The 15,695-nt window shown below is 32.3% G+C and overlaps 2 protein-coding genes across 10 annotated transcripts in view; one reads left to right on the top strand and one right to left on the bottom strand.

Annotated features, from left to right (window-relative positions):
- LOC143073064 (vitamin D3 receptor-like) overlaps window positions 1-15,695 on the bottom strand; it is a 158,316-nt gene that overhangs the window by 46,735 nt on the left and 95,886 nt on the right. Inside the window, exon 1 of one of the 9 annotated variants that reach the window (XM_076248308.1) lies at window positions 2,056-3,522. The exons of the other annotated variants lie outside the window; for them this stretch is intronic. Within the exon in view, the coding sequence (XP_076104423.1) occupies window positions 2,056-2,193 (138 nt within the window). The 5' untranslated portion in view covers window positions 2,194-3,522. Of the gene's footprint in view, window positions 1-2,055; window positions 3,523-15,695 lie in introns of those variants that run through there. 9 annotated transcript variants of the gene reach the window in all.
- LOC143070936 (uncharacterized) lies at window positions 12,378-13,178 on the top strand. The gene is made up of 3 exons (XM_076245036.1): window positions 12,378-12,460; window positions 12,581-12,626; window positions 13,101-13,178. Exons 1-3 carry the CDS (start codon window positions 12,378-12,380, stop codon window positions 13,176-13,178), a joined length of 207 nt encoding a protein of 68 aa, XP_076101151.1.

Below are 15,695 nucleotides of genomic sequence, written 5' to 3'. Positions count from 1 at the left end.
TATAATGGATTTTTTCATCACCATATACCAAGCCTGCAACAGCAGTTTACTGAGGCGGCAAATATGAATAAAAAGATTAAGGAATACTATTAATTGTTAGTTAGACCATGGTCGGTACATGTACATGTACATCTAATAAATGCCAGGAAAGATACCAAAAGGGATAATCAAGTCATGTAGTCTTCAACAATACTGACACAACAGAATGTTGAGTTAGCTCTAAGTTTACTTTAAATAGCCTAAGACGGAGTGCCATCAATCTAAAATTCTCAAAATAAAAAATGACTTAACATTTTGGCATCTCAGATTTATAATACCATGATCATTATGACCAAAATTTAAATCCTATTTGTAAGTTGAGTAAATAGGTTCTATCATGATTTTAGTAACAATCTTTCATCAAAACATAATATAGCCTGTTTTCTATAATCACCCCAAACCAAAACAATATAGACATACCAATGCCTAAATTCCGACGTTAATTAGTTATTCAATCTTCACAGTTTAATGGCCATATACTATGTCGGGTGTGGCATTGCAATAACATTATTAAATTACAAATATAAGACAATACTTTATTTATGTACATTCAGGTAAGCAGTCAATGGGCGGGGTTTAATATTTTCTTACCAAATATGAATTGACTTGTTGTTTTCAATTGACCTACTTCCTGAAATTAATATCTACATAAATTTTAATATATGAAACTTATGCATTGTTTAAGTATTGTTGATCGAAGTACATTTATTTTAGTATTTACTTAAAACAACATGCAATAATGGAAAGGCAATTAAAGTGTGATCCATTGGTATGAAAATATATTTTTTTTAAATTTAGTGTTTGATTCCGAAATAAAAGATAAATTGCAGCAATAAATAAACATATTAAAAAGATTTATTAGGTTGATTTTTATTCAGCAAATATTTTGAAAAGAATAAAAATCATCCCATGTGTGTACAAAAAAACATTTATTTTACATTATATATGCACTGGAGAGCCCTTCACTGGAGCAGAATTCTGTTTCACATGATAAAGATTTTGTTAGGTGTGTTTTTCTCTAACTTTAACAGCCAGTCATAAAGAACTCAGATGACATTGAAAGCGACTTATCCAAGTTAGCTTAACCACACAATTATTTGAAATTAATCTATAGAAAGTCCCCATTCAGATCAGAATTGATTTTTTCATACTATTTCAATTAGTTTATTTTCTATACCGAAGTTGTTTGAATGGTTGCATAAAAAAATATATGTATAAGAAAATAACAAACTTAATGTAAGGAAGAATTAGAAAATGAAAAAAAAGGTACTTGTTTTTAAAGTCTATTTTAAGTGTTTAAATATTAAAAGCTTTCAAAAAAAAATTTTGAACAGCTTATTTTTAAATGTATTCAAACCTTAATTGAAATGTGTCTGAACTCATGTCTTTTTAAAAATACTGAAAATAGTAATGGTGTTTATTTTAAAAATATTTTTTTTGTGTATTATACTACAAAATTAAATTAATGGGAAATATAAAAAGTTTGTTTATACAAGTTAAGCTCCAATGTAGGGTGTATTTAACTTGATAAGGAAACAAAAGAAACTTAATTTCTGGAATACATCAAGCTATATTTCATGTCACTGTATAAGAAAAATAATGTTCTTCCTACACAAAAAATAATGAATTTCATAGGTTTTTTTTTACTTTTCAAATGTTAAGAATTTAAAAGGGAATATTATTTGGTTGATTGCATTCTTTTCAAGCATGAATGTGTTTTTCATATATCCAGAAAGAAGGTCTTCAATTAGAATTATTAATAATTGAATAATGAAAAAAATACTTCAACAATTCTAAGAAAGGTTTTAAATTGTTTGATACAGTAGAAGTTGCAAAAAGTAATATTTTCATCAGGTTGAATACAAAAATCAATACAGATTCTATTTCCTAGACATTGACCGTGACACAGATTCTCATGAAATATACAAATGTGTACAAACATACAATAAAGACCAGCGAAAATGAAGGTAGTGTATATTAAACTTATTAGAAAAGAAAAATGATTTGTTTTTTTACCTGATCACTGAAGCCATCATGATCATGATGATGGAAGTCTTCCTCTATTCCATTGTGTCCAGCATTAGACGTTGTTGTTACATTGTTTATATCGTTAGTAGACATATTATGAAACCAATCCGTAATACTCTCACACATTTTGACTGTTGTGCACAACACTTTTACGTACGTTAAAAGATGTGCATTCAATTAAACGAATTCTGATCAAATTAAATACACAACAACTTATAAAATAACGTATTTTCCTCTCTTTCCTTTCCACTGCCGTAAGATAGTAGTGTGTTTATTGCACCTTGCTTTCTAACAAACAGGTAAACTTAATTGATCATGTAGATTTCTCAACGAATCGTTGATTGCATGTGTATTGAAAAATAAACACCTTTAACCTCGTTGTCCCCGTTCAAAAGTCAATACTTGTCAGTTAATCAGTTGCAACATAAAATACATCACTATTTACGAGTAAATATTACTAAAGGATGCAACACATTGTAATCCTTTCTACACACAGAACTTTAAATAAACTGTTGTTTTCTAATCATAATAATCACCACTGAACTGATGTTTTTTTTCACATACAAGCTCGCGTATAAAATTTATGTGGGTGAGAAGTGTCAATGGCACATATACCTTGATTTCCCGTCGAATATCTTTGTGAATTTAATAACCTCTAATCCTACGTAACGCGACAAACAAATTCTGCCTGTCCGTCAAGGTAATAACACTCAGGTGCGATCAAGAAAAGCAGTACTTTTTTACATGTGTATCTACGCGATCTTTCCACTCCAAATAGCACGGTTAAAATCCAATCATATAGTATTTTGGTTAAGTTATGAGGTAATTTGCCTTACGGTTTTACAACTTCATGATCTTAATCATAATTTGTTTGTAGTGAAATATAGCCTTCCTACTTATTATTTTTTCACCGTGTTCTGTCTGCCCTCGTCTATTCTCCGTAAACGTTGTAATTTGATGCAACCCTCTATCAGAAATATGCCGTTAACCTACTTCAAACTATAAGTAGCAGTAAACCGCCTTGATAAGAAAATTCAACTTTTTTTTTAGATAACCGTACTCCACGACACCGAAGTTATGCTACGCCAAGGCCATGGTAAATTAATTTTGAACTAAGATTCTGTTCACAAAATTTCTGTTGTAATCAAAGCAAATAAATACCTCAGAACTCAAGCAAAAGGTCATATAAGTCCTGTTAAATGTACGTAAATATTGGCTTCATATTGACAATGGCTAGTTGTATTTTAGTTTGTAAACAAGCTATTGAATGTGCTCGAATTGGAAAACTCGACAGAATTCTTTTAAAATTTTTAAAATAAATTAGACATCCCTTGAGCTACGCAAGACTTCAATTAGCCAAAAGTCTTTGAAGCATTTCTATCAACAAACTATAGCCTTGTATTTGAACGATAGCTATATACTGGTGGGATTAACAATAATTAAACATCAATTAAGTGTACATAATAGGTTTTCAAAATTGAAAAAGAAACTCCCATTCTATCTACCACCAACTTGCAACGTCAAAGAGAAGAAAATTCGAGGAACTGACATTTACTCTCCCAAGTTTTCATGCAAAAAAATATGTTTCAAATGACTTATTACACTAGCCTTGGAACAAAATCATCTCGACGCAAATGATTTACACCAGACCAATTGAAGTTGGTTTTCATATGGATAATAAATAAGTTGATTCAGAGGCGGATTTAGGGGGAGGCCCCGGGGCCTTCACCTGTCCTTTGTAGGAAAAACCCTCTTAAGCAGTCAGTGCCTCCCCCTTTATATGAAAATTTCTGGATCCGTCACTTGCGATAGAGACAGCATTTACAGTCCTGGACAGTCGACAGGTGTCCCTACAATCGTAAAATATACCGACACATTTTCAGCCGTATGATGGGCATGTTTGCATATACATGCATAACTTTTCATTAATTATGTTTATTAACATCGATGACTGAGGAACCTTGATTTTAAGCTTGACATACTGTACAGACATGCGTCAACTGTTGAGGAACATATGACTTTCGATAAAGACTTGTGTCCTCTGCTGAACACATGAAGGCAAACGTTAAAGACATGTGTCAACTTCTGAACACGAATATGACGATATCGTTGTATAATTGGGCTGCTATATTATTTTATTCTTCATTATTCATACTGAAACAAGCTATAACATTGGGAGCCATGAGAATGCATGAACTTGTCTAAGGTCACACAATTGTATGAACAACGCCACATACATCAGCATATATAATTGGCAACCGACCAAGAATGTCAAGGTCATTTACATCACGATATCGGCTAATGTCCCTAACTGACCTCTACTTATCAGGTCACCTGTGTGTTCATTGATGTAATGGTCAGTTGACCTTATCAGTTTACTATCAATAATCTAGGTCAAAACCAGGCCGAAATATTAGGAAAGTTAAATACAACATCATTAATTATACTACCAACCGTAGCTGCAACCACATCAACTGACGGAATAATATGCACAAAGATTCCCAATTCACTACTAATGTCCATGCTAAAAAAATATGATAAACCAAACTTTCCATCATATGAATCAAACATGATGGGTAATATTTATGTGCGTATAATAAATACAACTTAATCAAGTCAGGGTTTTCTTAGTTCTGCATATGAACAATGAAAGGATGCATCGACGTTTGACATCAGTGTATCACAGGCACATGTGTCACGGTACACCGAGCGGTACACAGTTATTACTCTATTAGTGTAAATAGAGGATGAGATTGCATCAAATCAGCTCCGAATGAATATGGTGTATTGGAGTCTGACAGTAGTGTATATAGTGGAGGGTCGAGTCCATTCACATGAGAATGAAGGTGTATTTAAGTTTGACAGGAGCGGATAGTGTTCAATCAGCTGAGAATGAATAGGATGGTATTGTAATTTGACAGTAGTGTACAATAGAATAGGAATGGAAAGTCCATTCCCCTGAGATTATAAATAAGATGTATTGTAATTTGACATTAGTGTACATAGAGGGGATAGAGTCAAATCAGCTGTGAATGAATAGGGTGTAAACTTCACTGACCAGTAGTGAACACAGAGGAGAAGATAGCGTTCATTCAGCTACGAATGAAAAAGACTTTGACAGTAGTGAACAAAGAGGAGAGTCAAGTCTATTCAACTGAAAATGAACAGGGTGTATTGAAGTTTGACAGTAGTGTAAATAGATGAGGGGATTGCATTAATTCAGCTGCGAATGTATAGGATGTACTTAGTATTGGAGTTAGACAGTAGTGTACATAGGGGAGGGTCTTGTCCATTCACACGAGAATGAACTGGATGTATTTGAGTTTGACAGTAGTGTATATAGAGGAGAGGATTGCATTAAATCAGCTTCGAATGAAAGAGACATTTTGTAGTTTGACAGTAGTGTAAATAGAGGATGAGATTGCATCAAATCAGCTCCGAATGAATATGGTGTATCGGAGTTTGACAGTAGTGTATATAGTGGAGGGTCGAGTCCATTCACATGAGAATGAAGGTGTATTAAAGTTTGACAGGAGCGGATAGTGTTCAATCAGCTGAGAATGAATAGGATGGTATTGTAATTTGACAGTAGTGTACAATAGAGGAGGAGATATCATCCATTCATCTGAGAATTAATAGCATGTTTTTGTATTTTGAGATAGTGTAATTGGGGAGGGGATTGCATTAAATCACCTGTGAATGAATAGGGTGTGTTGGAGATTGACAGTAGTGTACATAGAGGAGGGTCAAGTCCATTCACATGAGAATAAACAGGGTGTGTTAGAGTTTGACAGAAGTGTATATAGAGAAAGGGATTTGATCAAATCAGCAGAGAATGAAAAGGGTGTATGGTAGTGTGACAGTTGTGTACATGAAGGAGGATCGAGTGCATTCAACTGAGAATTAACAGGGTGTATTGGAGTTTGACAGTAGTGTACATAGATGAGGGTCGATTCCATTCAACTGTGAGTGAATATAGTGTATTGGAGTTTGACAGTAGTGTACATAGATAATGGCCGAGTCCATTCAACTGTGAGTGAATATAGTGTATTGGAGTTTGACAGTAGTGTACATAGATAATTGCCGAGTCCATTCAACTGTGAGTGAATATGGTGTATTGGAGTTTGTAGTGTAAATAGGTCAGGGATATGATCAAATCAGCTGAGAATGAAAAAGATGTATTGTAGTTTGAAAGTAGTGTAAAATAAGGAGGGATTGCATTAAATCAGCTGTGAATGAATATGGTGTATTGGAGTTTGACAGCAGTGTTCACAAAGTAGGTGATAAAGTCAATTTGGCTGAGAATAAATAGGAATTATTGGAGTTTGTCAGTAGTGACCATAGAGGAAGAGATATTATCTCTTCATCTGAGAATGAAGAGGAAGTAGTTGTAGTTTGACAGTAGTGTTAATAGAGGAGGGGATAGCGTACAATTAGCTGAGAATGAAAAGGATGTATTGCAGTTTGACAGTAGTGTTAATAGAGGAGGGGATAGCGTACATTTAGCTGAGAATGAAAAGGATGTATTGCAGTTTGACAGTAGTGTTAATAGAGGAGGGGATAGCATACATTTAGCTGAGAATGAAAAGGATGTATTGCAGTTAGACAGTAGTGAACACAGTTGAGAATGAATTGGTGTACTGGAGAATGTTAGAAGTGTACAAATAGAAGAAGATAAAGTCTATTCAGTTGAGAATGAATACTTTAATTGATTTCTTGTTTTTTTAATTTCTGGGTAAAAAAGGAGTGTTTTACTGAAATAATTTCCACTCCTAAAATGTATAGAACAGATGTGTTAAAACTTTTTTGCTTCAATCAATTTATTTTGAGAATATTTTTGCATAATGTACATGTAGTTGTTAAAACAAACTGCTGCTTGAGAATTATAATCATTAACGTGTAACATATTTGAATTTTAATCATAATTTAAATAAGATTTATGAATGTGAAATCCTCAATATAAATCTGTTTACATTTTTACAAAGAGCTAAAGTTGATCTAAATCTTATTTACAGTTAGGCCCTTACACTGTAGATCAAATTTTAATGTGTTTTTTTGTTTTAAATATGTAATTACTGATATTGGTTTTGCTTATCCTAACAAATAAAATACGATATGATCCACAGATAGAAGAGGGATGAAAGATACCAGAGGGACAGTCAAACTCGTAGATTGAAAATAAACTGACCATGCCATGGCTAAAAATAAAAAGACAAACAGACAAATAATAGTAGATTAAAGACACAACATAGAAAACTAAAGACTAAGCAACACGAACCCCATCAAAAACTGGGTGGATCTCAGGTGCTCTGGAAGGTTAAAGCAGATCCTGGTCCACATGTGGCACCCATTGTGTTGCTTAAGTTATTACAAATCTTGTAAATAGTCTAATTTGGTAGGTCACATGCGTAAAAAGGGAAGGGTTTTGTAGTTACAACATAAGGAACATATCATATCATCTGTGAAACGGTTATTCTATAGTCACTTTGCATTCTATGGGCTCTATAACATTTAAATAAGTCTTGGACAATGTATTTATTTATTTTTTATGGGCTAAAATCTTCTGCTACTCTACTACCAGTATTTATTTATTTAGATGACTGAGTATTTCTCTCTCTCTTTCTTCAACAGTATGCACAGTTTATGGCCATGAAAAGTAGCAAAAAGCTAATCTGGCTTCAACAACATATCAGTTAAAATAATTGCGATAAAAAACTTTACAGTTCTGCCTGGAGTTTCATGAACAATTCTAAGGTTACCAAGACTTGAAATCTTTGCTGACCGAAATCAACTAATTATTCTGTAATTTGAGAATTAACCTTTTAGTAAAGTTTTATTACCTTTGTCAGCTGTAATCAATAGTTGCTGACAGAAGCCATTTAGAGTGGTATACCATATATATTTTTGCAGTATTATTTCAAAGGTTTCATTATATCTTTAAGCTTTATCGCCAAATCATACAGCTGATGCAATAGAGTATTCTATACAGATAATTTACTCTACTCTATCTTTGTCTTTTTCGTGTAGGCGTTCTTTAAGTATTGGAAAAAAGAAAAACAACAAATAATTGAATTTCCTTGGTGATAGACTAAGGAATATCGTCCTTGGATTACAGAAAGGTTGTCAACTGTGGAGAAGAAATCAATTTTGGTATTCTTAACCTCAATTTTATTTGATAAATAAGCTCCAAGGGAGAATTGTCATAGCATTTAATTTATAAAAAAAAACATAAAAGGGCAGGCAACATGTAAAAATTATGTAAAAACTAATACAACAAAGCACAGATGAAAATTACATAAACAATTTCTAATCAAATCCCAGAAGGACTGAAAGATGATGATAAAAAAATAAATCAAGTTAAAAATGAAATAGGACAACAACCGATCAAAATGACTAGTTAATTTGTACGAATTGGAATGGGACAACTATGATATTTTACATATATATATATAAATTAAAAAGGCAACAACAATAGGCTTAAACCATAATTTTCTACAAGACATCAATTTGAAAAGAGCAACAATAACATGGAAAAAGGTAACATTTGTAAGTCAGATAAAGTAACACTTGTAAGTCAGATAAAGTAACATTTGTAAGTCAGATAAATGAAAAAGGACAACGACAGTATGACAAACTGCAACAAATGGTCAGGGTGAATATTGAAATAGATTACAATTTTTGATTTTTCAGATTATCAAACATTATTATAGGACTTATTCTAAGCCTCACTAAGTGGTTGAACTTGATTTCTTGAGTTCTTTAAACTGCCGATACTCATGGTAATTCAATTTGGTCATCAAACAAAGTAATTTCTAATAATTTAAGGGATATTTCTGTTTTACAGCCATATTGGAAGATGGTAGTTGCATCAGTTACAACAATGCAGTGTGTCCAAAATTTTTAATAGAAAGAAGTATAAGAGTAACAAATTGGTTATCCAATCATTTGTAAATAGCATACTTTATGTGCTTAAATCATATCTGGTCATTATTAAAGGCCTAGTCCATGTGTTACAAACTTTGTCCAGCCATTTTAAATGGAAGATAACACTTGGGCATAAAGCTTCTTCATACAATACCTTAGGAAAACAGAAAGTTGACCATAATAATACACACACTGTTTATAGATTTGATACAAAGACCACAGTCTCACCACTACGAAAAGTTGCAAACAAAATGGTTCTTATCAGATATCTGTCTATGTGATACAACCAAATAATTCAGACTTTAAAAACAAAACCCTACATGTGGAAAAAAAGTCTGTGGGATTTAAATTCTTTTAATACTTAGATTTGCCACAAATAGAAACAAGGTTGATAAAATATTCAATTTTTAATTTGCATTCCATTATACACTTCTGCCTTCATTCTTTAATTTATTTTCCAGATAAGAAAATTTTATGATAAACATGAAATTCATTTTTTTTATCAAGCCATTGAACATGAATATATAAAGATGAATTATGAACTTCTAGATAAGTATGATGTCACACAATTCTGACATTATTATGTCAGCTTTAGGCAATATTTAATATTTATAACATGGAACGTGAAATCAATCATCTCCAAAACAGAATTTAATTGATCTTTTCCACAACATTCTTTTTCACAGTATTTTTTTTATTATTCTTCATCCTTAGAGTATTAAAGGCTTTGTCCCAACTATATAGCTAGAACTCAACAATCAACCAACCCTGTATTGTTTGTATAATAAACACCCAGTAAGACATGATTGGATGAATCTAATTTACACCAAAAAGTCAGGGCTAACACAAATGGAAAGACTTCAATAATTTAAGAGACTCGGGTCTTCCACGATTTCATCCTTTTTTAGGTAAAAGAATTATAAATGCAGGTTATCCCATTACATTTAATGAGTTCTTGGTTGGTGTAAATTGTTGTGAATTCAGAAATAACACTGAGAGCATATAATTACAGGAACCTATCTAACATTATGGCAACAATAATTTCACCTTTGAATAGCCCTTTAAATCACTATGGTTTAAAGCTCTTCTAAAATTCGGAGATCTGATTACAAAATTGAATGATTGGGCTCCTGAGATTTTGATTACAAAACTGTATGTTTGGTCCCTTGAGATTTTTGTTACAAAACTGTATGTTTAGTCCCTTAAGATTTGATTACAAAACTGTATGTTTGGTCCCTTGAGATTTTTGTTACAAAACTGTATGTTTAGTCCCTTAAGATTTGATTAGAAAACTGCATGTTTGGTCCCTTGAGATTTTGAATACAAAACTGTATGTTTGGTTCCTTGAGATTTGATTACAAAACTGTATGTTTGGTCCCTTGAGATTTGATTACAAAACTATGTTTGGTCCCTTGAGATTTGATTACAAAACTATGTTTGGTGCCTTGAGATTTTGCAGGTTACAAAAATGCATGTTTGGTCCCTTGAGATTGATTACAAAACTGTATGTTTGGTTCCTTGAGATTTTTGTTACAAAACTGTATGTGTGGTCCCTTGAGATTTGATTACAAAACTATGTTTGGTCCCTTGAGATTTGATTACAAAACTGTATGTTTGGTTCCTTGAGATTTTGGTTACATAACTGTATGTTTGGTCCCTTGAGATTTGATTACAAAACTATGTTTGGTCCCTTGAGATTTTGAATACAAAACTGTATGTTTGTTCCCTTGAGATTTGATTACAAAACTATGTTTGGTCCCTTTAGATTTTGAATACAAAACTGTATGTGTGGTCCCTTGAGATTTGATTACAAAACTATGTTTGGTCCCTTGAGATTTGATTACAAAACTGTATGTTTGGTTCCTTGAGATTTTGGTTACATAACTGTATGTTTGGTCCCTTGAGATTTGATTACAAAACTGTATGTTTGGTCCCTTGAGATTTGATTACAAAACTATGTTTGGTCCCTTTAGATTTTGAATACAAAACTGTATGTTTGGTCCCTTGAGATCTGATTACAAAACTATGTTTGGTCCCTTGAGATTTTGAATACAAAACTGTATGTTTGGTCCCTTAAGATTTGATTACAAAACTGTATGTTTGGTCCCTTGAGATTTTGCAGGTTACAAAAATGCATGTTTGGTCCCTTGAGATTGATTACAAAACTAAGTTTGGTCCCTTGAGATTTGATTACAAAACTGTATGTTTGGTCCCTTGAGATTTTTGTTACAAAACTATGTTTGGTCCCTTGAGATTTGATTACAAAACTATGTTTGGTCCCTTGAGATTTGATTACAAAACTGTATGTTTGGTTCCTTGAGATTTTGGTTACATAACTGTATGTTTGGTCTCTTGAGATTTGATTACAAAACTATGTTTAGTCCCTTGCGATTTGATTACAAAACTATGTTTGGTCCCTTGAGATTTTGCAGGTTACAAAAATGCATGTTTGGTCCCTTGAGATTGATTACAAAACTGTATGTTTGGTTCCTTGAGATTTTTGTTACAAAACTGTATGTTTAGTCCCTTGAGATTTGATTACAAAACTATGTTTGGTCCCTTGAGATTTGATTACAAAACTGTATGTTTGGTCCCTTGAGATTTGATTACAAAACTATGTTTGGTCCCTTGAGATTTGATTACAAAACTGTATGTTTGGTCCCTTGAGATTTGATTACAAAACTATGTTTGGTCCCTTGAGATTTGATTACAAAACTGTATGTTTGGTCCCTTGAGATTTGATTACAAAACTATGTTTGGTCCCTTTAGATTTTGAATACAAAACTATGTTTGGTTCCTTGAGATTTTGGTTACATAACTGTATGTTTGGTCCCTTGAGATTTGATTACAAAACTGTATGTTTGGTCCCTTGAGATTTTGCAGGTTACAAAAATGCATGTTTGGTCCCTTGAGATTGATTACAAAACTGTATCTTTGGTTCCTTGAGATTTTGAATACAAAACTGTATGTTTGGTCCCTTTAGATTTTGAATACAAAACTGTATGTTTGGTCCCTTGAGATTTGATTACAAAACTATGTTTGGTCCCTTGAGATTTGATTACAAAACTGTATGTTTGGTCCCTTGAGATTTTGCAGGTTACAAAAATGCATGTTTGGTCCCTTGAGATTGATTACAAAACTGTATGTTTGGTTCCTTGAGATTTTTGTTACAAAACTGTATGTTTAGTCCCTTGAGATTTGATTACAAAACTATGTTTGGTCCCTTGAGATTTGATTACAAAACTATGTTTGGTCCCTTGAGATTTTGCAGGTTACAAAAAATGCATGTTTGGTCCCTTGAGATTGATTACAAAACTGTATGTTTGGTTCCTTGAGATTTTTGTTACAAAACTGTATCTTTATTCCCTTAAGATTTGATTAGAAAAATGTATGTTTGGTCCCTTGAGATTTTGAATACAAAACTGTATGTTTGGTCCCTTGAGATTTTGAATACAAAACTGTATGTTTGGTCCCTTGAGATTTGATTACAAAACTATGTTTGGTCCCTTGAGATTTGATTACAAAACTATGTTTGGTCCCTTGAGATTTGATTACAAAACTGTATGTTTGGTTCCTTGAGATTTTGCAGGTTACAAAAATGCATGTTTGGTCCCTTGAGATTTGATTCCAAAACTGTATGTTTGATCCCTTGAGATTTGATTACAAAACTGTATGTTTGGTTCCTTGAGATTTTGGTTACATAACTGTATGTTTGGTCCCTTGAGATTTGATTACAAAACTGCATGTTTGGTTCCTTAAGATTTTGAATACAAAACTGTATGTTTGGTCCCTTGAGATCTGATTACAAAACTGTATGTTTGATCCATTGAGATTTGATTACAAAACTGTATGTTTGGTCCCTTAAGATTTTGAATACAAAACTGTATGTTTGATCCCTTGAGATTTGATTACAAAACTGCATGTTTGGTCCCTTAAGATTTTGAATACAAAACTGTATGTTTGATCCCTTGAGATTTGATTACAAAACTGTATGTTTGATCCATTGAGATTTGATTACAAAACTGTATGTTTGGTCCCTTGAGATTTGATTACAAAACTATGTTTGGTCCCTTGAGATTTGATTACAAAACTATGTTTGGTTCCTTGAGATTTTGAATACAAAACTGTATGTTTGGTCCCTTGAGATTTTGAATACAAAACTGTATGTTTGGTCCCTTGAGATCTGATTACAAAACTATGTTTGGTCCCTTGAGATTTTGGTTACATAACTGTATGTTTGGTCCCTTGAGATTTGATTACAAAACTGCATGTTTGGTCCCTTAAGATTTGATTACAAAACTTATGTTTGGTCTCCTGAGATTTGATTACACAATTGTATGTTTGGTCTCCTGAGATTTGATTACACAATTGTATGTTTGGTCTCCTGAGATTTGATTACACAATTGTGTGTTTGGTCTTCTGAGATTTGATTAAAAAATGATATGTTGGGTCTCTTGATATTGAGGTTTGATTATAGAATTGTATTTTGGGTTTTTAAAGATTTATTTAAGGTCTTGATAGTACAGAAAGTAAGAAGACAACAAACATGCCATAAGGTGTTACAAATAATCAACTGGCATATCAATATTATGTGGTATCTTAGATACACTTCATTTCTTTCTAATTTAACTGTGTTCAAACGCATATCACTGTGACTGACCCTAAAAGGAACAAAGCTCATCAATTTCTTACAAATCATATTAAAAGAAAGAAAAAATAAGTAATGACATATTTTTACCAATTTGATTGGCATTATTATTACACTTTATAATTCTTTCATGTTGTCTCGGTACTAGAACTGTTTCTGTATCATTGTCTTTCACCAAATGTAATTTCCTTTTCCTGTGCATGTAGGCGGAGAAGATAGATTTTTCCACATCTTTTGTGTTTATTCATTTATATCTAAGCTGTATACTTATTTTAACTTGGATGCCATGAACTATAACTAAAATGAATCCATTAAGATGTAATAAAACCTAGTAGATTATGTTTCTTTTACAGCTTGTAAACTGGACCATTAAATATGCAATTAGGAAATAAAAACATGTGTATAGATGGAGAAATAGAAAGAAATTACTGAAGCAAATTCTACAAGATCATTACATGTAACCTTTTGTTATAATTCAGGTGATGATAATTTAAATTCACATGCAACCACATCAGTGAAAAGGAAGGTTGTATCAAATAAAAAATATCTTAGATATCGTAATTTAATTATTATTGACAGAAGCTATATTTGTTTTTTCCATGTACTCTTCTGCATGCAAGACCATGTTTTAGAGTATAATCTGTATTTGGTAAAAAAAAAATAAGTCTATAAATAGGTTTATGCTTGCCTATTGAGAATTCATTAATACTAAAAGGTGAGGAACAGATCATGTACACAGTTTCACCTATTCATTCCCTTCTTTGTTAGCCAAGGGTTTCAATTTAGTTCTCTTCTCTCCTAGGTTAAAGGCAACCAGATCCTTATCCTTGGCTTGCAAAGAAGGAAAGTCTCATAATAAGTTAACTAGGATCAACAGTTCATCAGGAACACATCATGCCAAGACTTCATCAGGAACCCTCTGACAAAAAAGTGCATTAAGATGCAAAAGAAAAGACATGTATGGTTTATTAATTGGTGTCAAAAGATCACTATATGCACATTAAATAAAAGAAACAAGAAAACACAGTAAAGAAAATAGGAATATTAAGGACCAAAGGCTCACTGGGATCACTTGTCAAGTACATTCACAGCCAAAAGTCGGTGGAAATATTCTTGGCAAAAAATTCACAGATGACTCTGCAAAGTTTCAGCAAGAACATCTTGACAACCAATGTTGACATCAACATTATTGGACAAAATTCACAACGAATAGTTTAATTTTGAGCCAAAAGTTTACTTGGCAATAGTTCTAAATAAGCACTTTGAGCCAAAACTTTCACCAGGAACACTGTGAGCCAAAATGTCAACCAAGAATACTTTAAGCCAAATGTATCTTCATGAAACCCCTGCCTGTTAATGAGCTAAAAATTCCACCAGGAATATTTAGTATAATGATCCAAAAGGCACACTTCCAGAAAAATTGCAGACACACAAAAATGTATAAAGTATTTTTTTAAAAACATGAAAGCATGGAAATTTGGTTTTAAAGCTGTCAATTGAATGTTTCAATATGTTTACTTAAACAGAAAAACACTTTTTGCACTAACTCAGACAGAAATTGGGATTTTATATTCCTTTAAAAAAAAAAACCAGCCATTTTTTATCTGTCAAATGTTCATGACTGTACACCTGCTTTAGATTTTCATACTCAAACTGGTTATAACACATGCAATAACAGTAATATTAAACTTGATTGTCAGTTTATCAAACAGCAATTCCAGGTTATCTAGTAACTTTTACATTTTGTAAAAATTAAAGAACCTTAGTGAGCACGCTCACATACCCCACGTGCCCACATTGTCATTGGAGAAATTAAATAAGTGTAAGAAAAAAAAAGAAAAAAAACTTTGTTGCGTGGGGTATAAAAATGGTATAAAACTTTAAGTTAACTCTACTATATTATGAACTCCAAAACTAGTGATAATGAAACTATGAAAGCCAGAAAACTGCCAGTAAAAAAGTAAAAAGCTCATTGAATTTGAATTACTGTAAAAGATGGATATATGTTGACTCCTGTAGTCTTTTAGCTATTTGTGTTATTTCAACTTTTATCCAT

Source organism: Mytilus galloprovincialis, chromosome 4 (assembly GCF_965363235.1).
Source record: "Mytilus galloprovincialis chromosome 4, xbMytGall1.hap1.1, whole genome shotgun sequence".
In the NCBI taxonomy this organism is placed as follows: Eukaryota; Metazoa; Mollusca; class Bivalvia; order Mytilida; family Mytilidae; genus Mytilus; species Mytilus galloprovincialis.
This window is presented reverse-complemented; position numbering and strand designations above follow the sequence as displayed.